This window comes from Typopeltis vanoorti, chromosome 15 (genome assembly GCF_054136105.1).
Source record: "Typopeltis vanoorti isolate ZY-2024b chromosome 15, IOZ_Tvanoo_1.0, whole genome shotgun sequence".
NCBI lineage: Eukaryota > Metazoa > Arthropoda > Arachnida > Uropygi > Thelyphonidae > Typopeltis > Typopeltis vanoorti.
Window position 1 is genome coordinate 49,436,431 of NC_143563.1, and position 27,494 is coordinate 49,463,924.

At 35.7% G+C, this 27,494-nt stretch overlaps 1 protein-coding gene across 4 annotated transcripts in view; it reads right to left on the bottom strand.

The window, feature by feature from the left end:
• Positions 1–19,576: 19,576 nt before the first annotated feature.
• LOC150098752 (mitochondrial inner membrane protein Mpv17-like) overlaps positions 19,577–27,494 on the bottom strand; it is a 138,304-nt gene continuing 130,386 nt past the window's right edge. For all 4 annotated transcript variants that reach the window (XM_090405137.1, XM_090405136.1, XM_090405139.1 and 1 more), the window contains one exon: positions 19,577–19,743. In XM_090405137.1, the coding sequence (XP_090261263.1) occupies positions 19,660–19,743 (84 nt within the window). In that variant the 3' untranslated portion in view covers positions 19,577–19,659. The remainder of the gene's footprint in view (positions 19,744–27,494) is intronic.

The window sequence follows — 27,494 nt, forward strand, 5'->3', positions numbered from 1 at the left end:
GTGAGCATTCTTCACACCCATGGGACTAGTCAATGCTTGTGTATGTCTCAAGGAGACTGACTCTGAGTCATCTCATTCTCAGAAAGTGTAACTTAATGGTGTGTAATTATTTCTTTTAATTTCTAGAGAAATTTATTATGGGTATCTCCATGTGGGAGATCCACACTAACTGTTATTCATATAATCAAAACTTGCCTTAAATTCAGTCAGGGCTTTCACACTGCCTCTGACAACCCATTCCAATCATTCACCACTCTCCAAGAAAAAAAAATCTCCATGTGGGAGATCCACACTAACTGTTATTCATATAATCAAAACTTGCCTTAAATTCAGTCAGGGCTTTCACACTGCCTCTGACAACCCATTCCAATCATTCACCACTCTCCAAGAAAAAAAAAAAATCTAGCCCATGCACCTTTGCACACTCCTACACAACATCTAGGGGTGATCTAGTTCTTCCTTTCTCTCTCTACCTGTCATGTTGAAAAATTTGTGCTAATCTTATAGAACCTCCTTTAACTTATACGTCTCTATCATTATCTTCTCTTTTACACCTGTTAGCTAAACTTTGCAACCTATACACCTTAAGTCTATCTTCATAGGGAATAGCACGCAGACCTGTCACCAACTTGGTCATTTGTCTCTGGAGGTGATATAGAGGATCCAGAGAAAAATGGCCAAGAAACTCAGGTAACCAAATCTAAGCACAGTGGTCAAGCTGAATAATCAGTTTTGATTGAACTATTTTGTCAAATGTTCAATCAAAACTTGGACTCTCTAACATGACACCTAGATTCTTAGTCTCGTTGCTTTCCTGCAGTCCAGTACCATCAATATAATACATAGCATGTAATCTCTTCACCACAAAGTGTATAAGGTTACTTATACATTTTGTGGTTAAAAATGTGGATGAAGGATAATGTTGAAAAACATTATCCTTCATCCACATTGCCAATCTGTTTAATTTATATTGTAGATCGTCTTCATCAACTATTGTCCTCTCCAGCTTAGCATCATCAGCATACAGTTGAATATTTCCCGCCTTTATAAATTATTCCCTATATCATTAATATATATATATATAATTTACTCATATAAATTGAAGTGTTTTTGAATGAAAAATGAAACCTAAATAAACAAAAGAAAAGATGATTAAACATTTTAACATTAATAGTGTTTTATAGGGATTAGGGATAGCTGGGGAAGGGGGGTGCAGAGGAGGTGGTCTGACCCAGGCAGCACTTTGAACCTTTTTGAACTTTTGCAGTTAATTCTAAAATACAGTCTCGAGAACTCAGCTCCAAATATTGTAATACTACTGTGAATTTTCCTCACAATTGCTGTAAGTGTTGTTAGTTGTGAGAGGAGTTATTCTAAATAAAATTTGATTTACATTACTATGAAATAGACTTCACTAATGTCATCGACGATTCTGCTAACAGAAAAGCAAGAAAAATAACATTTTAGAATGTTGAAATTAAAGTTTTACTTCATTTCCCTGTACATCGTTTTGACTTTTTGTAGTATTTTTGGTGTGCATTGAGAGAGGTGGCAACAGCTCTAGCTATGCTGCTGAGAGATAGTGAATTAAAAATTTAAAAGAAATAAAATTTTTAATGGAAACTTCAGATGGGACAAAATGTATGGTTGAAAAAAAAGCGGTTGCCATGAGAATCGATGCATCACTGATTTTCATGGTTGTCTTAGCAACTAATCTTAATTGAGAGTGGGGGAGATTATATAGGTTTCTTGTGTTGTAATTATGGTTTTATTTTTCTATTTTGATGTAAACTGATATTTTTTTTTATTGATTTAGGTTTTTAAAAAAATATCAGTTTCAAGTTTTTTTTATTTATTTAAGTTCATGTTGATGTGTAGCAGAATAAAATAGATAAAGCTAACAATTAACTTAGTTAATTGTTAACAATTAACTAGAGAGTGTTGGTAGCTTGCTCCACCTTTGCAAGGAGTTGCACCACTTTATCCCAGTCCTGAAGATACTTTCAGGCACAAACTTCGTTTGCACACACTTGGATAAAGGATTAAACCAAATTTATTATAGTCTGACCAAGTGAAAAATAAACTTTCAATATCTTTCTCTAAATCCAGAGTAATTTAATAAAAAGGTGGCGCACCGTTTGGCAGCTCCTATAGGAGGAGATGACCTTGCTAATGCTTCTGCCTGGTATCTCCACTTTGGCCTGGCTCCCACTGAAGAGACCCCCAATAAAGGTCGAAACTAGTCTGGGTAGTTTCGACCCTTCCCTTAATGCATAACATTATACTATCTGCAAGGAGATGTGTTTTGCATTATGGGAGATACTGAGATAGGAGTGTTGGTAGCTTGCTCCACTTTTGCAAGAAGTTGCCCTGTGTTGTACCACTTTACCCCAGTCCTGAAGATACTTTCAGGTGCAAACTTTGTTTGCACACACTCGGATAAAGGATTAAACTAAATTTATTATAGTCTGACCAAGTGAAAAATAAACTTTCAACAGGGATATATAGCTGAATCTTCAATTGGTTTATTTTTTATTTAAACAGATAAAATAGCATCCAATTCTTGGTAAAATGAATATGTTCTTATTATTACAATTGCATTTGTTAAACTTGTGTAGTTATATATTCAGTTTAAGCTGAACATAATTGAGTAAACAGATTTGTTTAGGAAAACAAATCTGTTTACTCAATTATATGAAAAGAGGTTTTCTTATAAGAAAAACAGAGTAAGAACATGGCATCTTATGGTTTCCAAATAAACTCCCTTTCTGAATAATCACACATTTTAATATCATCATAAACTATGTACAACATTTAATAAAGATAATTCACAAAACTTAAACTGTTCATTTAATTCAACATTAACAAGCTAATATGACTACTTGTTTAGTAATTTAGTGTTATATGGCTAATATGCCTTCTCCTTTAAAGACAATGGAATGTGACAACAGGTGTGGGCATATTAAATGCCCACACCTGTTGACTTAGATTCCTAAGGAGTTCAATCCGTCGGATTCGACCGAATAAAAAATTGGTAGCATCCCATTCTCTAATAATTAACAGCTGGGTTTCATTAGGATTGGCATCGTATCATGTCTGCTACTTCTTCCAAACTGATGGAACTGTTGTCTCTGAAGATTCAGATTAAATCATTTCTGCGGAATATAGTTTCCAAACTATGTTCCGCAGAAAGTTAATAAGTGTTCCGTGAAAAATTATCAAAATTAATATGAGCCTGGAATAGTTTTAAATGCTGCGACAAGTTCAAACATGTTTGAAAATCAGGTGCTCCTCATTTTGCATGTGGATAGTGCTATTAAGGCCAGCATGCCAGCGTGCACTGGCCTTGACTTAGCCACTGGCTGACAGCCGCCCAAGGTTGTCGACACCTCCAAGTGCGAGTAAAGTATGTAGGTATCTATTCTAGAAAACGTGGGGTCACAAGCAAGGTCAATGTGATGTGCTGCAGCCCAGCACACTGTAGTGTGGTCTGTCGCAAATTTGTGATGCGATACAACCTGATTGGCGATAGTATGTGCTTAGCTTTACATTGAATACGAGACTGATGATACTCAACTCTAACCAAGGTGTTCTGTTAAAATTTCAGGATTTGTGAAGTGTTCCATCATAGGAAAAATTTGGGAAATGCTGTGCTAAGCAATGGTTTTGCAGTCTTGTGCAGCTGATGGTAGTGACATTCCTCTTACCACAGTGGTACTGTTTTATCCACTTCAGAAACATTCCTTTCATAGTTACACAGTTTCTGAACATTTCAGTAAATAGTTTCTAAAGCCAGAGGGAGGAATAAGAGACCCAAAGGACAAACTTGAAGCACCCCTTGTAAATGATAGGATCTGAGATGTAGCCATATAAGGCTGATTTGGGCTTTGGTGTAGATTCCTTTAATGGCCCAATGTAGGCTTTTGCCTATCTCTGCAAAATGTAAGATATGGAAGAGGAATTCATGACAGACTCAGTCAAAGACTTTTCCCATGTCTATACTGACTGCAGCCTAAGGTTACCAGTTATTCTTTGAGAGCTATATGTGTTGTAGCAGGAAAAGGTTAATCCCATCTCCCAGCATGGAATGCTGTGTGCTGGTGATGATAACTGGAATACTGACCTCTAATCAGTTTATGAATATTTTCATGAATAACTTATAATCTATATTGATAAGTACAATAGGATGCCATATGCTCAAAGCCAGGGAATCTTGCAGACTTGTACTGGATTTATATTTAGAAGTACAACATCATCTGCATAAAGTAAAGAGCTGAGATTAACATCTCAAATTTTGATATCAGGGGTTTAATACCACTTTCCTTCATACTGTGATGCATATAGATAATGAGTAACAGAAGGGATAATGTACATCCTTCTCTGATGCCAAATTTAACATTAAACCATTGTACTTCCTTCACTGCTGCTGACTTACAGCTCAAATTAAGACTAAGTATGTATTGATTGCTCGATATAATGCCCCATTGATAACACATAACTGTAGCATTTTGAATAGCTTTTCTCTCTGCATCTTGTCATATGCCTTTTAAAGATCTACAAAACTTAAATACAGATTTTTGTTATATTACCATGATTTCTCAACTATTTGTGTAAAGTGAAAATCTGATCTTGAAAGCCTCTATTTGGCCTGAATCCAAATTGTTCTTCACCAAACTTTCAAGTATGGAGTAAAAAAGTCATCAAAAGCCTGAAATGTGGAAAGATAGCAGGAGTACATGATACTTGACCAGACATGCTCAAGTATGGAGATATAAATGTGTTGCAGTGGGATCACTGCATAATTCAGAAGGCCTAAACAGAGGGATGAATTCCAGATGATTGAAGCAGGGCTCTTATAGTACCCATATATAAAAAGAGAAATAAAACTAAATGTGAGAATTACTGAGTGATCCTGGTAAGATTTATGCAAGTATACTTGAGAAACGGTTGAGAAGTACTGTGGAAGAGACTTGGTGAAGAACAATTTGGATTCAGGCCAAGAGGCTGTCAGGATCAGATTTTCATTTTACAACAAATAGTTGAGAAATCATGGTAATATATAAGTGGATAAGTATTCCTGATTGCATGCCTAATGAGTGTTTTTTTACCACCGTGCTGTCATGGCTTGTTTCATTTGGTAATTTTTTGAAGTAATTGTTCCATACATCAAGGCTATCTTTTTCTCTAGTTTTCATGTTACCTTTATCATCTCTAATTACTTTTACAGCACTCTTTCCTTCATTTCTGAGCTTTTTCATCAATCCCCAGAATATCTTGCCACCTTCCTGATATTTATTTTCTATGTTCTTACCAAAGTTTTCCCATGAATTTTGTTTAGCTAGTTTTACACAGTGTTTAGCTTTCTTACATTTGTCTCTGTGAATATTCTCTAAGAGCACAGGCTAACTTATTTGCTATGAACTTTTGATATGCTTTCTTCCTTTCCTAAACTGCCTCTTTAAATTCCTGTGTCTTTCACGTAGTTCTGATTTTTCTATCCTTGCAGACAACCTCACCATATGACTCTCTGGCTGAATCTCCAAGGTTTGGTTCCTGTTCTCAAACTCTTTCATTTTTTTCTTGAATAATGTTCATCAACATCATCATCATCAAATTCCTGCCATGTACCCTCAAGGGGTGTACAGGATATGATAGTACTACATGAAAAAAATTACGTCATTACCAACTTCCTATCTACAATTTTCCTCCAAATCAGTCTGTTACTTGTCAAGACTCCAACATTATCAGATCTTATATTTCTATCGTCTAAGGCACTTTGTACCATATCAATCCACCTATATCTTGGTCTCCCTCTGAATCGTTTTGCTGCCAACCTCGCAGACAACACTTGTTTTGCTAATCTTTCCTCTCCCATTCTATTTAAGTGACCATACCACCGGAGATTAGCTCTGCTAACGCATTCCTGGATGCTGACAATGTTAAGTTCTTTCCTAATATCCTCATTTTTAATATGTTGCCATTGATGCCATCTGTTCACGCCTCTAATCTTTCTCAGGACTCTCATATCTGCGGTCTCTAGTCTTTGGTCAAGTGTTTTACTTCTGACCCAGCTCTCAGATCCATAAGTTAAAACTGGTTTGAACACTGTCTTGTATACAGCTAATTTAGTATTCCGACTAATTTGTCTCTTATTCCATATGAATTTATTCAATTGACTTCCCACCATACCAGCTTTGCTGATTCTGTTGTCTATTTCTATATTTAATTTACCATCTTCAGTAAAAATCGTGCCTAAGTAGCTGAAATGTTTTACCTGTTCCACAGGTTCTCCATTCACAACACAGTTGACATTTTCACTGATTCTGCCTGTTTTCATCGTCTTTGTCTTTTTATTGCTGACCTTCATACCATATCTATTACAACAGCTATTTAATTTAGTCAGAGAATCTTGCAGACTTGTAGCAGATTTATTTAGAAGTATAACATCATCCGCATAAAGCAAAGAGCTGACATTAACATCCCCAATTTTGATATCAGGTTTAATACCACTTTCCTTCATAATGTGATCCATATAGATAATGAATAACAGAGGGGATAATGTACATCCTTGTCTCACACCAGATTTAACATTAAACCATCTTCCTGTACTTCCTTCAATTCTAACTGCTGACTTACAACTCAAATAAAGACTAAGTATTGCTTGATATAATGACCCACTGACAACATATAACTGTAGCATATTGAATAGCTTCTCTCTTGGCACCTTATCATATGCCTTTTCCAAATCGACAAAACTTAAATACAGATCTTTGTTATATTCCCAATGCTTTCTGGACTATTTGTCGTAAAGTGAAGATCTGATCCTGACAGCCTCTATTTGGCCTGAATCCAGCTTGTTCTTCACCAAGCTTTTCTTCCACAATTCTTCTCAACTGTTTCTCAAGTATACTTGCATAGATCTTGCCAGGAACACTCAGTAGGGAAATACCTCTGTAATTCTCACATTCAGTTTTATTTCCCTTTTTATATATGAGTACTATGAGAGCTCTACTCCAATCATCGGGAATTCGTCCCTCTGTCCAGGCTTTCTGAACTATGCAGTGCAGCCACTGTAAGACTTTTATACCACCATACTTCAGCATTTCTGGTCGAATATCATCTACTCCTGCTGCCTTTCCACATTTCAAGCCTTTGATTGCTTTTTCTAGTTCAAGTATGGATATGTATTCCTGACTGCATGCCTGGTCAGTGTTTTTTATCACTGTGCTGTCATCACTGCTTATTTCATTTAGCAGTTTTTCAAAGTAATTACTCCATACTTCAAGGATATCTTTTTCTCCTGTTTTCATGTCACCTTTATCATCTCTAACTCCTTTTACAGCACTCTTTCCTCCATTTCTAAGCCTCTTCAACAACCTCCAGAATATTTTGCCACCTTCTTGATATTTATTTTCTATATTCTTGCCAAAGTCCTCCCATGACTTTTGTTTAGCTAGTTTTACACACAGTTTAGCTTTCTTACATTTGTCTCTGTATTCTCTAAGAGCACAAGCTGACTTATTTGCCAGGAACTTTTGATATGCTTTCTTCTTTTCCTTCACTGCCTCTTTAACTTCCTGTGTCCACCAGGGAGTTCTGATTTTTTTTATCCTTGCACACAACCTCACCACATGCCTCTCTAGCAGAATCAATCAATGTTTTCTTCAGAGTTTGCCACTGAATCTCCAAGGTTTGATTCCTGTTCTCAAACTCTTTCATTTTCTTTTCAATAATCTTTCTGTATTTTAGTCTACAGTTCACATCTGAGAGCTGCTTAACTTTTATTCGCTTTAAAACTTTCTTACATGTCATTCTTTTCAATATGAAATTCAATTTTATCCTGCTCAAGACTAAATAGTGATCACTTCCAATTTCAAATCCTCTGTACACTCTGGTGTCCTGCACCAGGGAGAAAACATCACTATCAACAATAACATAGTCAATGAGACTTTTCTTATTCCTAGCCTCTTCTCTCCATGTGAATTTGTGCACATTTTTATGTTGGAACATGGTGTTAGTAATATCTAGTCCATGTCCAGAGCAGAAATCCAACAGATATTTGCCATTATTATTAGCTTTGCTCTTTTCTCCAAATTTTCCCAAAATATGTTTGTATGTCTCACAATCATTTCCTACTCTGTTATTTAGATCCCCAACAAGGACCAACTTTTCCTTTTTCATTGTGTCAGTTGCTTTTTCTAAAGCGCCAAAAAATTCCTCCACTTCTACCTTAGTAGAACCTTCTGTGGGACCATAGGCACAAATAAGTCTCATTGTCCAGTTACCCATTCTCATATTTGCCCACATTACTCTACTTGAGACTGACTGCCATTCAAGAAGATTAGCCTCGTATTTTGTGCTGAATACTGTGGCTACTCCTTCTTTTCCTTGATTGTCATTGCCTGAATGTAACATTTTGTATTTATTGCTCAGAAAGATCTCACCAGTTTTGGTCTTTTTTGTTTCAGTCACCCCTATTATGTCGATCTGGTACTTATCTAATTCCTCAGCTAGCTCCATTTCTTTGCCATTCAGGCTTCTTATAATGTTTGTGTATTTTATTCTATAGTTTACATCTGAGAGCTGCTCAACTTTTATTCATTTTAAAACTTTCTTACATGTTCTTATTTCCGATATGAAATTCAGTTTTATCCTGCTCAAGACTAAATGGTGAACATTACCAATTTCAAATCCTCTGCACAGTCTAGTGTCCTGCATTAGTGAGAAATATATCACTATCAACAATAACATAATCAATGAGACTTTTCTATTCCTTGCATCTTCTCTCCATGTGAATTTGTGCACATTTTTATGTAGGAATATTCTATTAGTAATAACCAGTTATTTGCTCTTTTCTCCAAATTTTCCCAATGTTGACAATCATTTTCTACTCTGCTATTTAGATCCCCAACAAGGACCAACTTTTCATTTTTCATTGTGTCAGCTGCTTTCTCTAAAGCCTCAAAAAATTCCTCCACACTTAATAGAATCTTCTGTGGGACCATAGCACAAATAGGTCTCATTGTTCAGTTCCCCATTCTGATATTTGCCCACATCACTCTACTTGAGACTGCCTGCCATTCAAGAAGATCAGACTCATATTTAGTGTTGAATACTATGGCTACTCTTTCTTTTCCTTGATTGTCATTGCCTGAGTATAACATTTTGTATTTATTGCTCAGAATGATCTCACTAGTTTTTGTCTTTTTTTGTTTCAGTCACTCCTATTATGTCGATCTGGTACTTATATAATTGCTCAGCTAGCTCCATTGCTTTGCTGTTCAGGCTTCTTATTACCAATCTTGAACTCTGGTGATGTTGATTTGGGATGTATTTCAGGATTTGTTCCAGTAGCTTCGCTGTTTGCTCTGAGTTCCCTGGTGAAAACAACATTGGCCTTGTTTAATTGGGTGACACTCCAGGTGGCATGAAATTCTGTAATGTTGTCCCATCATTTTAACTTGTGGTTTAAGCCAATAAGAATCAATTTGGTTGGCTAAATACCAAATTACCAACCGACCCCGATTCGTTCAGCATCCAGGTAGATACCTAAGAGGGTGCGCACCTCGAGAAGGTGAGGATTGGATATTAGGCCAGAAGCCCTGGTCACTTCTCCGCCTTTTACAATTTTTAGAATTTTTACAGATTGTTTGCTTGCTTGTCCTATCTACAAGCCTAAGAACTGTTGAGAGAAATGAAGTTTAGGAGACTGTTTTTCCAGAAGAGTGGGATGCATCTGAAAATAGTTAATGCTGTGTACCTAACAGTTTCCAGCTCTGCATGTATATTGCTTGCATCTTACTTTAATGCTTGTATTTGGATACTTGTGCATTATTTCATTGCTTGGATTTATAACCACATTCACAAAAGAATTGGTGTGTATATCTCTAAGAGAATTTTAAAATCTTACATATCTAAACACGTTTGTTTCTAAATTATATATTTTGTTTTGTACTCAAATTTATATGTACCTTTTTTTTTTTTATTATTATTACAGTCTTCAAACTTTTTTTTTACAGAAACCTTCAGCTAAGTTATGTGTTTGTAACTGAATATAAAATTCTGACATTAAGTCATTGTATTGACATTTCTGTTTGGATTTTAAAGAAAACTGCTTTTTTTTTTTTAAAAATTCTATTTCTAGGGCACATCAAATCTGGTAAACTAGACAAGCAGCATATTCCACTACTGTAATGCTGTGACTGATAAAAATATTGCACTGCCATAAAGTACGTTTATGCATTAGGTTTTACTTCTCCAATCCCTAATAATAGCAGCAGTTCTCTTCTCTAATGATATTAAAGAGAAACTGGCTTTACAATGAGTATGTTTCTACTTTTTTTTACTTACCAAACAAGTCAACCTTCCTAAAGATTACTTTGATAGTAATAGCCAAGTTTTAATTGTCAGCTGTGGAAATGCCATACACATAATGACTTACCTTTGTATCCACAAAGGCAAGTCATTGATTATGTGTAGAAAAAGTAACATGCAATCCAGCTAAGCAGTGGAACTATTACTTACTTACTTCTGTATGAATAAGGCACTGATCAGGTCACATCTTCATTTCTGTGATAAGGAAATGTCAGTGTGTGCGTGCGTGCAAAGCAGAATGACTAACATTGTCTCAGAAACGCTGAACTATTAAATATGAAAGCAGATTATGGGAATTCTATGCATAGCATGGAAAAGATATGATCAAGACAAAAAAGTCAGGCTTATCAGATATACACTACCTACCAATAATTGTCCAGACACTTTAGCAATTTACTATTAATACCAGCAGGTAAACTCTAATATTGGGTATGTCCACCTTTGGCTTTGATCACCTCCTGCACCCTTTGAGAAAGGCTTTCCACCAATGTGCAGCAGACATCAGGTGGAATTTGCCTCCATTCCTCCATCAAAGCAGCACTGAGTTCAGTGCTGCTTTGATGGAGGAATAGAGCAGCAGCACTGAGTTCAGCAACAGATCAAGGACATGCTGCTCTGGACCTCAATCACTGCTCCAATTCGTCCCATAAGTGTTTGATAGGATTAAAGTCAGGACTCTGCACAGGCCAGGGCAGTCGTTTAAAACTCAGCTGTTATGGAATGATATGAAGAGATTCATATCATTCCATAAGAGATTCGACAATGATATGAGCATTGTCGTCTTGATAGTGACACGGGCCCATTCCATAAAAATTTCACAGTGTAGGCAACATCTGATTATCTAGAACAGCGTTTCTCAACCTTTCTAAGCCCAAGGACCAGCAAAATGCCTAAAACAATTCTACAAACCACTAAGTTATGTAATATGGCATAGTTTTTCCCAAATGTTTACCGGCATTTGGGAAAAACTATGCTATTTATAACATAATAAATTAAATTGGAAGTAAACGATTGAAAGTATATCACCATTGAATTGTTTACTTCCAATTTAATTTCTTATGTTATAAATGGCATAACTTAATTTTAATTTTTATTAAACAAATAATATGAGAAAATTATGTTACTATTTACTTTTAATGAGATGGTTGAGCTTCTTGGCCTTTGCAGAGTTGCTAGATATCTGGCTCAATATTGGTGAACTTCAGTCGAAGATTGGTAGAGCCGATCTTTGACTGAAGATCGCTCCTCTAAATAAATTTGGAGGAGCGATGAAAATCCTTTCTCACAAAGATAGGTTGTTGAAAATTGCATGACGATTTTCAATGCTTCTTCAGATAATTTGGGAAAATTCACTTCTCACTGAAGGCGAGTTCCAGAATCAAGACAAACCAAGATCATGGAATTGCATTTTAAGCCCACTATCACTCGAAAGCTCAATTAATTTTTTTTTTGATAACAAAAGATCGTTCTCGTGACTAATAGAAATAGAGAAATTCCCGAAGGGCTGCTACGGCATTGCACTGTTTAAGGTAAAACAACTTAATAATAAAGCATGCTGAGGCAACGTAGGACGCATATTGAGCACAATTTGTCAGTCATTCAAATAACTGCCTGAATGTTCCCAATCCCTTTTTAAGTGGAATTGGTGGTGCTGCTGTCATGTACCCACAGTAAAATTTGCATAATCCTGCAAATATTTGACTGCTTTCGTTTCCGCCAGCGCCAAAATTTCCCTTATTGCCAACTTTTGGTACTAAATTTTTTTTTTTTGCGGATTTCATCTCCCCATGCCTTCGAAAGTCTCAATATAAAATGTGGTCTCATTCCGTGTATTAGTTTTAGCTACAGATATCTCCAGAGAGGGAAAGTTAATTTATGGCCACCCTGTAGTATTAGATTTACTCGCAGTTACAACACATGTATCACAATTAGTTAGCATCACCTGTTTTATCACAATTAGTTAGCATCACCTGTTTCATTTGCTTTTCTTTTCGAAATCATAGTTCTAATCTACCTTTTTCATTATTAAAAAACGTTTCCGAAAAATATATAAATACTGGGGTTAACTCATGACACTCTTTGTCCAAGTATCACTTAGCACTTCTGAAGATATCTGAGCCTTGGTTGAAAAATCAATAAACAACAAGTAATTGGTTCAAATGTTTACTTCAAAATTTGACAAAACAGCAAGGGAAGGCAGAAGCAATAAAGTCATATTGTTGTTCACTTCACCCTTCTTTTATTACTCATCATTCTGCCACTATTTGTTGAGTGTTTTTTTAAGTATCCATTTTATTTTAATAATTTTTACTTACTTATTCAATTTTAATTAGTTTTGTTTGGATAATTAAAAAATATATATTTATTTAAGTCTGCCTGTGGACCACCTATGGTCCACAGACCACAGGTTGAGAAACACTGATCCAGAATATCAAGGTACTGAGGTTCCTTGAAGTTTGTGGTTCCATGAAGGTACTGCCTTCATGGAACCAGAGAAAATGACCACTCCAAACCAGTTGAATGCACCCCACACCATTACTTCACCACCACCAAACTTTACTGTGGGTATAACACACACACTGTGGTAACAAGTGTTCACCAGGCTGCCATCACACTGGAAACAGGTGAACCTTGATTCATCACTCCAGAGTACTGTTTTCCATTAGTCAATTGTCCAGTTCACACATTCTTTACACCAGGCCAGACAAGAAGCTGCTGTGTTCGTTATTGTGATGTTCGGCTTGTGTGTCAATGCTCTTCCGTGGAATCCTAGTAGATGGAATTCTTTTTTGTATTAATGCTCACCCATGGTGTTACTGGCATTCTGGAACTCATCATGGATGGTCTGTGCTGATTGTAGCCAGTCTTGCATGCCACCCGTTTTAACACCCTCCTGTCCCTATCAGTCGTTTTCAGCATCTGCCATAGGTGATTTCCTGCACTAGATGCCAGCATATCTCCATTTGTTGATTACATCACCAACTGTTGATTTTGGATGCTCCATTTGAGCAGCAATGGTACGTATGGACATGCCACCAATGTGACAGGCATTTTCCTCAGCCATCTAAACAAACACAAAATGCATAACAATTCACAGTTGAAATTGAAAGTCAGAACACACTTTCTTTTCTAGCTACACTTGTCACACGTCTTCCTTCCAGCAGTCTTTCCTTCACTGTTTACCATAAGCCTACACATACTGGCTAATATATAACGTGAAAATTTGCTCCACTGAATAAGCATTTAAACATGCATTAAAAGTTATTAGCAATACCTTCCTGAACAATGGTACTGCAAAAATACTATCAACAAAATTCTTCACAAGACTCCACTTAAAAAAACAAAAACAACTAGATTACGATAAAATTGTAGCCATTCCATACATTAAAGGGGATATCAGATAAAATAAACAGATATCCAGAAATACCACCTTATTGCCACATTTAAACCTCCTGCAAAATTAAAGAACTTATTCAACTCATCCAAGGATCCACTTCCGGTAGCTCATTTTGTATTGCATATTGTATTCATTGCACCAGCAATTCTTATCGAAAAAAAAGGAACATAAACAGCACATTAAATTTAATAAATATGGTAAATCTGGCTTTTCTGATCATGCTCTGAATAATCTACATAGGAATGAGTGAAAAGGCACCTGTTCTTTAAATCACACCAAAATGTGGTATGAGTGCAAATTTAAAGAGGCCTATGAAATTCTTATCAACTACCCTAATCTTAACAATAACAGTGGTCTAAAAACCCCAAGAATACAGATGGCACATATTCTACCTACATAATCTTTTGGTCTAAGAGTTAATTATAATCAGGACTGTAACCAATCTAAGACCTTAATTAATATAACAACACTGATTGGTTGACTAGGTTGCCACTTTTGCTGTGTTAAAACTATTTATATGAATTTGTTTCTCAGATGATGATGTTATAAATAGCATATAGTTTTGATGTAGTTTTTTATTTTTTCTTTCTTCACTACAGGGCATTCCAAATGGTTGATCAAATCATTGTCACTTTGGCATACTGTTTGAAATGTAATATAGCTTGCATTTGTATGTGTGTGTGTATACTCCAGATGATGACCTTAATATGAAGGACGAAATGTCAGGAAATTAAAGTAATTATTCCTAACACGGTTGTAATGTCCATAATTTTACTGAAATGATTACTAGAGCAGGTAGAATGTTCTAATCCTGAACATCTTCATGGCAAGATATGACAGTGGTCTGTGAGAGTTTGATCTGCCATGATGATTCTTCTGATTATATGAAGGCCAAAAACTAATGCTAATATTAAAATGAACATCACAATGATGAAAATATTAACAATTTTTGACTGCTGATATTTCCATTTTCAAAAGGAAATATTATGATGTCTCCATTAGAAAAGACCACAGGCCATGTCACCTCTTTTATAAATATTAGTTTCAGTGATTTCAGGAATGTGATAGCAGAACTAATCTCATTTGGCATGGTTATTTAAACAGAATGGGAGAGGAAAAGGTTAGTAAAATAAGTTTTTTTTTTTTTTGCAGAACAGCAAAAAAAGACTCAGAGGAAGACCAAGATGTAGGCAAATTGATACAATAAGAAGTGCCTTAGAAGAACAATATATAAGAGCTAATATTACTGGAGTTGACAGATAATAGATTACCGTATTTGTCGGCGTATATAAGATGCACCTTTTTCCTTCGATAATAGGTCTGAAAAACAGGGTGCCTCTTATACGCCGATATTCAGTTTTTTATTACTTTCATTTCTGGAAATTTTCTCTGTTCCGAGATACATGATTTCTTCCTTGCAGTGTGTGAGAGCATTCCAGTTACGTAGAGTTTAGAGGATGCCCATGCGCTGTCATAGATGATCACAGCCAGGGCCGCCCCTAGGAATTTTGCCACCCCAAAAAAAAACTTGCCGCCTTATGCAAATGCATGTCTTGCACCGTCGGTAGAGCCGGCCCTGATCACAGCTGTGTCCTGTTTGTTTAAACTTTCCAATTGTTGTCACGGTTGTTGTGAACGGTGATAAATTTCTGCCGTTAAATTTTCTCTAAATTTCTTGGCAAATTATGGCTGAAAAACGTCGGCATTGCTACAATATTGCATACAAAAATGGAAACAGGACTTCAGAAAGGCATTTCGGGCTACTCCTAGCTGAGAATATGATGATAACTTGATGGAATCAGGAAGAGGATCTAAAAAAGCAACTCACAATAAACAGTGTACGAAGTGGAACTGCAAAATAACCAGAATTTGAGACAAAACTGAATACTTGGATTTTAGACCACAGAAAAGCAGGACTTTCAGTGTCTACAAATTGAATTTCATCGATTCTCATTAATGCAAGGAAACGAGAAAATTTTGAACTTGTGCAAATAGGAAACATGGACGAGGTTCTGCTGACTTTTGATGTGCCCTCAAACAAAACTGTAGATTCCAAGGGCACAAAAAGTGTTACTATTAAAACTTCTGGGCATGAAAAAACTTACTACACGGTCGTTTCATCCTACTGTGCTGATGGGATAAAATTGCCACCACTATTGATTTTTAAAAGGAAGACGCTACCCAAAGAAAAAAAACTGCTTAAAGGAGTGTTTGTACATGTTCACACAAAAGACTGGATGGATGGAGAAGGAATAAAGTTATGGATAGATAAAATTTGGTCTAGACGCCGTGCAGGACTGTTGAAAAAGCCTGCCCTGTTAGTATGGGATCAGTTTCGTTCTCACAGAACAGAAGATGTTAAAAACTTAGTTAGCTGTAATTTCAGGAGGTCTAACTAGTCAGCTTCAACCTTTAGATGTCTGTATTAATAAACCATTTAAGGGATTTATGAAGGGGAAGTAGAACAGCTGGATGCAGTCTTCAGATTTTGAGGTCAGGAAGAAGGAAGAGGCCTATTTCGCAAGTTTGTGAATGGATCAAAGCTTCATGGGATGCTGCGAAAACTGAGACAGTGGTTAAATCATTTAAGAAGTGTGGCATTAGTAATGCACTGGATGGTACAGAGGACAATTTGTATGAGGACTCAGATTCTGATTTAGAAGAGGTTTCAAGTGTCTCTTCATTTAGCTCTGGAGATGAATTTCTGTGTTTTGACGAAGAAGATTAAAACATGGGACTCTTTCCTAGTTAGATTAGGTATTTGTTGAAAGTAGACCTACTTATTACTTTATATTTGAAATACTGTAAATTGATTATAATATTCAGTGATAAAGATTTTTCCAAAAAAGGGGGTGCATCTTATTCGGTAATTTGGAGGAAGGTTGTTGAAAGTTGGCAATGATGTAACATTTTCATGTCATACTGTCATTTATCCTGTACACTCCCTTGAGGAAATTGATGATGATCATCAATGATTGTAGAATTTCTTACCAGTTGAACTAATACCGCATAAAGCAAACATTTTATTAATTTGCTGTTAAGTGGAAAATATAATGCATCACTACCTCCTTGTTACAGTGATCAGTTGCTCTGGTTGTAATTTACAATGCTGGGTATTGTAACTAAGCTTCCCTACTTAGTAACGATAATAACAAAGTCAACTTTCTTCATCATCACTAAAGGAATCATTCATTTTATTCTTGTGTTCTTAATTCTCCTTTAATCCCTAAGGGAGGATTAAGAAACCATTTAGACAATTGTGTTACCAAAGGATATTGTTTTTTTATTTTTTTTTATGTGACACAATCATGAATGGTTGTAAAGAATAGTACATTAGTACTGTGGGCAGGCTAATGATTATTTTTTATTAATTTTATATAGCCCTGTTCTCAAACCCAAACATGAAACTTTTTCAAGTTACTTCAGGCCTCCCATAAGCAGTGGTGGTCTCAACACAAAGCAATGAAATATATCTCCAACCTGAAGACAATCATGAACATCCATGCCCACAGTGGTATACAAATCTGCAGAATGATGATCGGAGAGTAGATAAACTAACCATTTGGCTATCCAGAGGGTGAACATTATCACCACCCTCCACAAAGTCAGCAGACTCATCGTGGGGAAGTTCATTTACTGACAACATAATTATAGCACTCCCTGCATCAACAACATATTCCAGTAATGTGTTCCATTCACCCACAATTCTCCATGTAAAAAATCTGCTTCTCACACTCCTACAACTTCTGCGATGACCACTGGTTCTTCCCATCTCACCTTAATCTCTTTTGTATTAATCTGATAAATATCTAAAATTTAAATGTCTCTATCATATCACTTCTTTTCCTCCTACCCAACAAACTCTGTAATCCACATTCCTTTAACCTCTCTCTCCATAGTCAACATTCCAGAGTCCTGGTATTGTCTTAATCATTCATCTCTGGACCCTCTCCAATGTCTCCACATCACAATGAAAACCAGGTGACCAAATCTGAGCACAATAGTCCAAGTGTCTCACTAGTGCTTTATGCAGTGGCATAACCACTTCCTTATCCCTACATGTGAGTGTACCTCTTATCATACTGGCAATATGATGTGCAGTCTTTGCAACACTTGCAGTATGCCCTCTAAAACTTCAATTCACTGTCAACCATCACTTCCATGTCACGAATCTCATCCACTTTCTGCAGTATAGCTCCATCAATATAGTACACAGCCTTTTATCTCTGAACTCCAAAATGCAACACCTTGCACTTGTTAATATTAAAACTCCACTCAACTGTCCAAGCTAAAAGTTTATTCAAATCTTCCTGATGGGAATTAACATCAGCAGTACTCCTTATAATTATCCCCAACTTTGGATCATCAGCAAACAACTGAAGATCCCTAGTCAATCCACATGAAATATCATTTACAAACAAGTTAAACAGCAAGGACCCCTACTACTGGTTACCCTCCTTTTTTAAGACAATGCTTTATCATAAACAACTTGGTACTGTTCAGAAAATCTATCTCTGATTGATATAACCAATAAACTATTCATTCCCATCCTTTGCAGCTTGTACACCAACAATTTGAGGTAATCTATCAAATGTTTTTGCAAAGTTCAAGAATAGTACTGTACATGAGTCTTCTTTATCTAACATACCTTATCATAATATACAAGTACATTTCTAAAACAAGCCCTAGCCTTTAAAAATCCATGCTAACCATTATAAAGAATCCTATGTCCATTAACCCAATTCTGTATTCTACTCCTAACCAAATTATATTTGATCATATAACCAATAAACCCGGGTTTCTTCATATATTTTTTTTGTCTTCAATTGAAGAGATTCTTTTTATAGCACCCAGATGGAATGGAATACAAAGGTTAATTTGTCAGTTTATTTTGATGGGCTGATTGGGGCAAGCGGTTAACATTCTTGCTTTCCAACCAACAAGCTGTAGGTTTGAATTCACACTGTACATAGATGATTCTCAGTGTCCTTAGGTGGAGATGAATTTCATTCTCAGGCATTAAGAACACTGCTCTGATTATTAGAGGCCTGAAGTTGGTTGAAAAAGTTCCATGTTAGATCTCTAGAGCAAGGTTTCCAGATAATGTAAAAATATAGAAACACAAGGTGTTTCTATATTTATGAAACATTCCCCCCCCCATGTTTTCTGAACCTCCACGTTTTCAACCCCCCATTTTGTAACAGCAAACAGCAGAAGTATGGAGAAAGAAGACATTCTAACTTCCAAACAAGGTATATGCAAAATTTCCTCCTCTATTAATCTGCATATATTTACCTTTAAAATACACTTATAATACCCTAAGAATTCTTGAGTAAAGAGCCAATGTATTTAAAATAAGGGACACTCCTAAATGAAAACAGGCAGAAATAGTCGTAAAAATAATAGAAACACAAATAATAATAATATCAAAAACATTCTTAGCCTACCCACTGTACTGATGTCCCTCATGGGCGAGAGTCGCATAAAAAAAACTAAATAAAAAGCAAGCAAGAACAATAGACATTATACGACAGGTAAATTCTCAAAAACGACATCAGTAGAAAAGGCAGCTTTAAGGTTATGACTTCCAGTAAATAGTTTGTGACCAACCCATTGGTCACAAACTATTTTGCTTTCTTTTTTTCTATATTTTGTTTTTAAGATGCTTTAAACAGTAATCTGTGCAGTTATTTACTCCTTTCCACAACATGATAAAAATGTCATAAGAATAACTTAATTATTTTTTGCTCATGATGCCTTTTTTTTCTCCTTTCTTCATATACAAATTAACATTTCTAATGCAAATATGTTTATATAAAAAGCATTTATACAAAAATTAAAATAATTTACATCTTATGCAATGAGTACATGTTTTATTTGGCATCTATTCAGCTTTCTTGATGTTGGTTCTGTTTGCTTTTGATGCCAAATAAGTATTCCAAAATAAAGCTATGACATTTACAAACAAGATCCTAAAAGAAAAATAAAATAAATTTTAAAAAATTAATGTAGAGCAAATATATATATATTTTTTCTTTGAGAAACTTATTTTTCTGTATTTTTTTACATAATAGTTTTTCAGTTCTATAATATATAAATAGTTGCTTCTAAACAAATTAATTAACAGTGATTTAATTCATCATGTTTCTCCCAAGTCAAAAGATCTGGGCATTAACTTCTATTGAAAACTACAGGAGTTTCATGTGGTACTGAGTTGGTTTCAGAATAAATGAAGTTTTACAATAGGAATTTGTGTTTTACATTAGCAAAACATGTATGACATTTCATAAACACATTAAACTACATTTTTCAGTGTGGCATGACAACATTCAATTTAAAAATCTGCATTTATATTCAAGTAGCTATATTTTAAAACCCCATAAAAATGTTATGGACATAAGCAGCAATAATACACAAGGTTATTATATTTTGTTACATGAGTGACACAAAAGTGTTGGAATACACGCTGCCTTGGTAAAGCATATAAAACTATCCAGGTTTCGTAATAAACAAAACAATAACAAGGAGACCTCCATAACACTTTTGGAAACAATTGATTCTGCTAAATAATGATTTAACTTTTTTTTTTTTTTGTTCAATTTTTATTGAATTTTCCAATTCATTTCATGATAAGTTATACTCACTAGTGTTACTGTGTATCTTTTTATATATTAGAAAATCTGCTCCCAATACATAACAAGTAACACTGAAGGAAAATCATATATCATCAGGGCAATGTAGGGTTCTCAAATTTTCCTTATAAATGTCTGGCAATGTTTATTATTCTTATCAAGGGACCAAACATGGATCAAGATGGAGGTCTATTCCGGACGTCATCTACCAAAGTAGTATACCTTTAAATTAAGGTTTGAAACAGGTACCTACCCATATCAATCATAGCCAGTTCCAAATTTTCAGTTCTGAGAATGTTAAACCGAGCACCCACAAAGGTCAATGGCTATTGTTTAAACTTTTTTTTTTTTTTTTTTTTTGTGAATCAGTTATACGATTAGATGAACTTAAATTGTACATATTTGGTCTGATGTATTAAAATAAAGAACTTTTATTATTAAAAGACCAGAAGATAAATGATAAAATATACAAAGAGCCAACAAGTTTCACTAGCCACTGTCTAGCATTTTCAAGGCTGAACTGGTGTGAAAACAAATGCATTAAGTTACATTTCAAAACATACACTTTAGTAACTGTTAGGCCGTTACATTTGATCATTCTGTTTGAAGGCGTGCATGTGTTCGAAAGCTTCAGTCAGATTCCGGTACATGACCAAGTGTTGTGTAGTTTTTTGCATATTGTAATTCTGTCGAGCTGAGAGAGATGATGAGATTTTCCCATATGTCTTTAAGAATAATACCCTGATTTCTATTTAAATTATTGCCTGTGCGTAGTACCACAGCTGCTTCTTTTAAAGTTCTGTATCTGTAGTCATTCTCGATGTAAGGCATAGAACTGTTTTTCCAATCTATAATGTGATTTGATGTTGAGAAATGATGAGCTAAACCAGATGTGATGATTCTATTATGATTGACATCCCCCACATGTCACCACCACGTGCAGACCTTTTTATGGAAAAACTTGAAAAGGATATTCTTTCCACCATTGTACCGAAACCGTCAATTTGGTGGAGATATGTCGATGATGTGTTCATCATCTGGAAAGATATCATGGAAAACCTTCTCGTGTTTCTGAACAAAATCAACTCACTACACAATAAGATCAAATTCACTATAGAACTAGAGAAGAACAAAGAACTTACTTTTCTTGACATCCTAGTGAGGAGAGAAGATAACAATTTCCAACTGTCCATTTACAAGAAACCCACAGATACTGGTAGATATCTACATTATTCGTCCAACCATCATAGATCACAAAAACGCAGCATCATTCACATGCTCCGTAATAGAGCCTTAAGATCTATTTCAAAAGAAACAGATGTGCAGAGAGAACTGTCACTAATAGCTATCACTTAATGGATACCCTTCTAACATTTTAAACAAATGGCTATTTAAAGACAACCACCAACAACGTGTTACGGTGCCCCAATATGTGTCCACAGGTGTCATTCCATATATTAATTCAGTTTCCACAAAATTGGCGAGAATGTTAAAAGCTCATAACATCAGAGTGGTTTTTAAACCAACTACCATGATCACACAAATCTTAAGATCACCTAAAGATGAGGTACCTTTCTTCAAATGTCCTGGAATATATGAAATTCCATGCACGTGTGGCCTTTCTTACATTGGTCAGACTTCCAGAAGTTTTGAAATAAGACAGAAGGAACATGTGGGGGATGTCAATCATAACAGAATCATCACATCTGGTTTAGCTCATCATTTCTCAACATCAAATCACGTTATAGATTGGAAAAACAGTTCTATGCCTTACATCGAGAATGACTACAGATACAGAACTTTAAAAGAAGCAGCTGTGGTACTACGCACAGGCAATAATTTAAATAGAAATCAGGGTATTATTCTTAAAGACATATGGAAAAATCTCATCATCTCTCTCAGCTCGACAGAATTACAATATGCAAAAAACTACACAACACGTGGTCATGTACCGGAATCTGACTGAAGCTTTCGAACACATGCACGCCTTCAAACAGAATGATCAAATGTAATGGCCTAACAGTTACTAAAGTGTATGTTTTGAAATGTAACTTAATGCATTTGTTTTCACACCAGTTCAGCCTTGAAAATGCTAGACAGTGGCTAGTGAAACTTGTTGGCTCTTTGTATATTTTATCATTTATCTTCTGGTCTTTTAATAATAAAAGTTCTTTATTTTTATACGATTAGATGTTTAAACATTATGAATCAGTAATACTGTTAGGTTTAAACTTGCTGTACTCATCATCATCATCAAATTCCTGCCATGTACCCTCAAGGGGTGTACAGGATATGATAGTACTACATGAAAAAAATTACATCATTATTAATTTCCTATCTACAATTTTCCTCCAAATCAGTCTGTTACTTGTCAACACTCCAATATTATCAGCTCTTATATTTCTATCGTCTAAAGCACTTTGTACCGTATCGATCCACTTATATCTTGGTCTTCCTCTGGGTCGTTTTGCTGCCAACCTGGCAGAGAACACTTGTTTTGCTAATCTTTCCTCACCCATTCTGTTTAAGTGACCATACCACCTGAGATTAGCTCTGCTAACGCATTCCTGGATGCTGACAATGTCAAGTTCTTTCCTAATATCCTCGTTTTTAATATGATACTGCCATTGATGCCACCTGTTCACGCCTATAATCTTTCTCAGGACTCTCATATCTGAAGTCTCTAGTCTTTGGTCAAGTGTTTTACTTCTGACCCAGCTCTCAGATCCATAAGTTAAAACTGGTTTGAACACTGTCTTGTATACAGCTAATTTAGTGTTGCGACTAATTTCTCTCTTATTCCATATGAATTTATTCAATTGACTTCCCACCATACCAGCTTTGCTGATTCTGTTGTCTATTTCTATATTTAATTTACCATCTTCAGTAAAAATCGTGCCTAAATAGCTGAAATGTTTTACTTGTTCCACAGGTTCTCCATTCACAACACAGTTGACATTTTCAATGATTCTGCCTATTTTCATTGTCTTTGTCTTTTTATTGCTGACCTTCATACCATATCTATTACAAGAGCTATTCAATTTAGTCAGAGAATCTTGCAGACTTGTAGCAGATTTATTTAGAAGTATAACATCATCCGCATAGAGCAAAGAGCTGACATTAACATCTCCAATTTCGATATCATGTTTAATACCACTTTCTTTCATAATGCGATCCATTTAGATAATGAATAACAGAGGGGATAATGTACATCCTTGTCTCACACCAGATTTAACATTAAACCATCTTCCTGTACTTCCTTCAATTCTAACTGCTGACTTACAACTCAAATAAAGACTAAGTATTGCTTGATATAATGTCCCATTGACACCATATAACTGCAGCGTATTGAATAGCTTCTCTCTTAGCACCTTGTCATATGCCTTTTCCAGATCGACAAAACTTAAATACAGATTTTTGTTATATTCCCATGCTTTCTCGACTATTTGTCGTAAAGTGAAGATCTGATCCTGACAGCCTCTATTTGGCCTGAATCCAGCTTGTTCTTCACCAAGCTTTTCTTCCACAATTCTTCTCAACCGTTTCTCAAGTATACTTGCATAGATCTTGCCAGGAACACTCAGTAGGGAAATACCTCTGTAATTCTCACATGCAGTTTTATTTCCCTTTTTATATATGGGTACTATGAGAGCTCTACTCCAATCATCGGGAATTCGTCCCTCTGTCCAGGCTTTCTGAACTATGCAGTGCAGCCACTGTAAGACTCTTATACCGCCATACTTCAGCATTTCTGGTCAAATATCATCTACTCCAGCTGCCTTTCCACATTTCAAGCCTTTAATTGCTTTTTCTACTTCAAGTATGGATATGTATTCCTGACTGCATGCCTGGTCAGTGTTTTTTACCACTGTGCTGTCATCACTGCTTGTTTCATTTAGCAGTTTTTCAAAGTAATTACTCCATACTTCAAGGATATCTTTTTCTCCCGTTTTCATGTCACCTTTATCATCTCTAATTCCTTTTATAGCACTCTTTCCTTCATTCTTAAGCTTCTTCAACAACCTCCAGAATATTTTGCCACCTTCTTGATATTTATTTTCTATATTCTTGCCAAAGTCCTCCCATGACTTTTGTTTAGCATTCTTGCATTTGTCTCTATATTCTCTAAGAACACAAGCTGACTTATTTGACAGGAACTTTTGGTATGCTTTCTTCTTTTCCTTCACTGCCTCTTTAACCTCCTGTGTCCACCAGGGAGTTCTGATTTTTTTATCCTTACAAACAACCTCACCACATGCCTCTCTGGCAGAATCAATCAATGTTTTCTTCAGAGTTTGCCAATGAATCTCCAAGGTTTGATTCCTGTTCTCAAACTCTTTTATTTTTCCTTCAATAATCTTTGTGTATTTTAGTCTACAGCTCACATCTGAGAGCTGCTCAACTTTTATTCGCTTTAAAACTTTCTTACATGTTATTCTTTTCAATATGAAATTCAATATTATCCTGCTCAAGACTAAATAGTGATCACTTCCAATTTCAAATCCTCTGTACACTCTGGTGTCCTGCACCAGGGAGAAAACATCACTATCAACAATAACATAGTCAATGAGACTTTTCTTATTCCTAGCCTCTTCTCTCCATGTGAATTTGTGCACATTTTTATGTTGGAACATGGTGTTAGTAATAACCAGTCCATGTCCTGAGCAGAAATCCAACAGATATTTGCCATTATTATTAGCTTTGCTCTTTTCTCCAAATTTTCCCAAAATATTTTTGTATGTCTCACAATCATTTCCTACTCTGCTATTTAGATCCCCAACAAGGACCAACTTTTCATTTTTCATTGTGTCAGTTGCTTTTTCTAAAGCATCAAAAAATTCCTCCACTTCTACCTTAGTAGAACCTTCTGTGGGACCATAGGCAGAAATAAGTCTCATTGTCCAGTTCCCCATTCTCATATTTGCCCACATTACTCTACTTGAGACTGCCTGCCATTCAAGAAGATTATCCTCGTATTTTGTGTTGAATACTATGGCTACTCCTTCTTTTCCTTGATTTTCATTGCCTGAATATAACATTTTGTATTTATTGCTCAGAAAGATCTCACCAGTTTTTGTCTTTTTTGTTTCAGTCACCCCTATTATGTCGATCTGGTACTTATCTAATTCCTCAGCTAGCTCCATTTCTTTGCCATTCAGGCTTCTTATGTTGATAGTACCGATCTTTAACTCTGGTGATGTTGAGTTGAGGTTTATTTTCAGATTTGTTCCAGTAGCTGACTTTTCGCTGTTCGCCCTGGTTCCCTGGCGAAAACAACGGGGGCCTTGTTTAACCGGGCGACGCCCCAGCCGGCATGAAATTTTGTCATGTTGTACCATCATTCTATATTTTGGTTTAACCAATAAGAATACAATTTGGTCGGCTAAATCCCAAATTGCCAGCCCATCCTCGTCCGTTCAGTATCCAAGTAGATACCCAACAGGGTGCACCACGAGAAGGTGAGGATTGGACATTAGGTCAGAAGCCCTGGTCGGTTCTCCGCATTCCTTTAAAGGCTATGTGGAGGTCTCCTCTCAGTTATACAGCTTTGACCCTTTAGCACCCCACTTGCTGTACTCTATGATCTTAATTTTTTTTTTTGTTTTTTTTTCTTTATTTCTTTAATAAACATAAAATTTTTATGTTTATTAAAGAATAATTCTTTTTTTTTTTGGCAGATTATTTACAAAATAAAGCAATATGGCTATTCAAAAGAAAGCAAATTCTGGCAATATTTTGAAAATATCCTGGATTAAAAAAAATAGCATCAAATGTTTGATAAAATTCTATTATAAAAAAACTATTATCCTTCATATAATAGCAGCTCTACAAATCACTTGCTAAACATTATTATTATTAATAATGACCTCCAGGGAATTCAAAGACACAACGAGGATGGGCACATACTCTACTGCTCTCCGTCTCCACCACTCAATCTGCCAACTACAACAAACCTCATCATCTGCTGCCCACTACCACACTAGTATTTTCACAGACAATCACAAAAATATCCATTCCCACAGTGGGATTCGAACCCACAGCCTTTTGGCTGTCATAACTCGTATCACAGGATATGCTTCACTTTTAAACTACACAGAAACTAAAAAAAAAAAAGCATAGCTTATTCTGCTTCATCAAAATGTAACTGTTCTATAGAAAGGAAACAGATATTATTACAAATATGATAATTAAGGAATCCTCTAGTTGTCATTTGTCAGTGGATTTTAAAAAGTTTAATATTTATATATAATTCCAGGATATAATTTTCTACCCGCATGAAAAATAGAATCCCTATAATGTATGATGAAAGAGAGGACGAATCAAAACACATTGCCCAAACTGTCTAATTACTTAACACGTTCTTTCACATCAGCACATGAAGAACCCTTTTTTTTTTTTTGCAGATGGGATTAATAACTAAATTTAGAGAAAGGCTAATCCTCAGCTCCAGCTGACTACCACTGTTTTTTAAAAAAGGCAAGCCTTATAAACTCAAGGAGCTATACAAGCTTGTCCAGAGCAGACTTTTACTAACATCCATGTCCACAGTGAAATTCGAAGCCACAACCTGTAGGTTGGAGAGCAGGTATGCTATCCACTCAATTGTTTGGATAAAATTGATTTAAATTATTATTGGATAACAAATGCATTATTTCCTAGAACATTTTTCCCCCTCTTTCTTTAATTATTATTATTATTGCATGACACCTCCAGGGAGTCCAAAGACTCATCTAGGGTGGGGCACCTACTCTACAGCTCTCTGTCTCCACAACTCAATCCACTAACTACAACTAACCGCAACTACACCAATGCCATCGACCGTCCACCAGCACCACCATTAGTATTTCCACAGACAATCACAAACATCCATACCCATGGCAGGATTCGACACAGTCTTTTGGCTGGAGGGTAAATATGCTAACCACTCAGCCAATCAGGCTGGCAGAGATTAGTAGAGATTAAAAGAGATGAGTACACATTTTAGTTTATAATTTCATAGGTGTGTATATCTACTTTGCTTTTTTGCTTGCAAAAACATATCAACAAAAACGAGTTGATTTAATTAACACTTCTGTGCATTCTTATTTCTC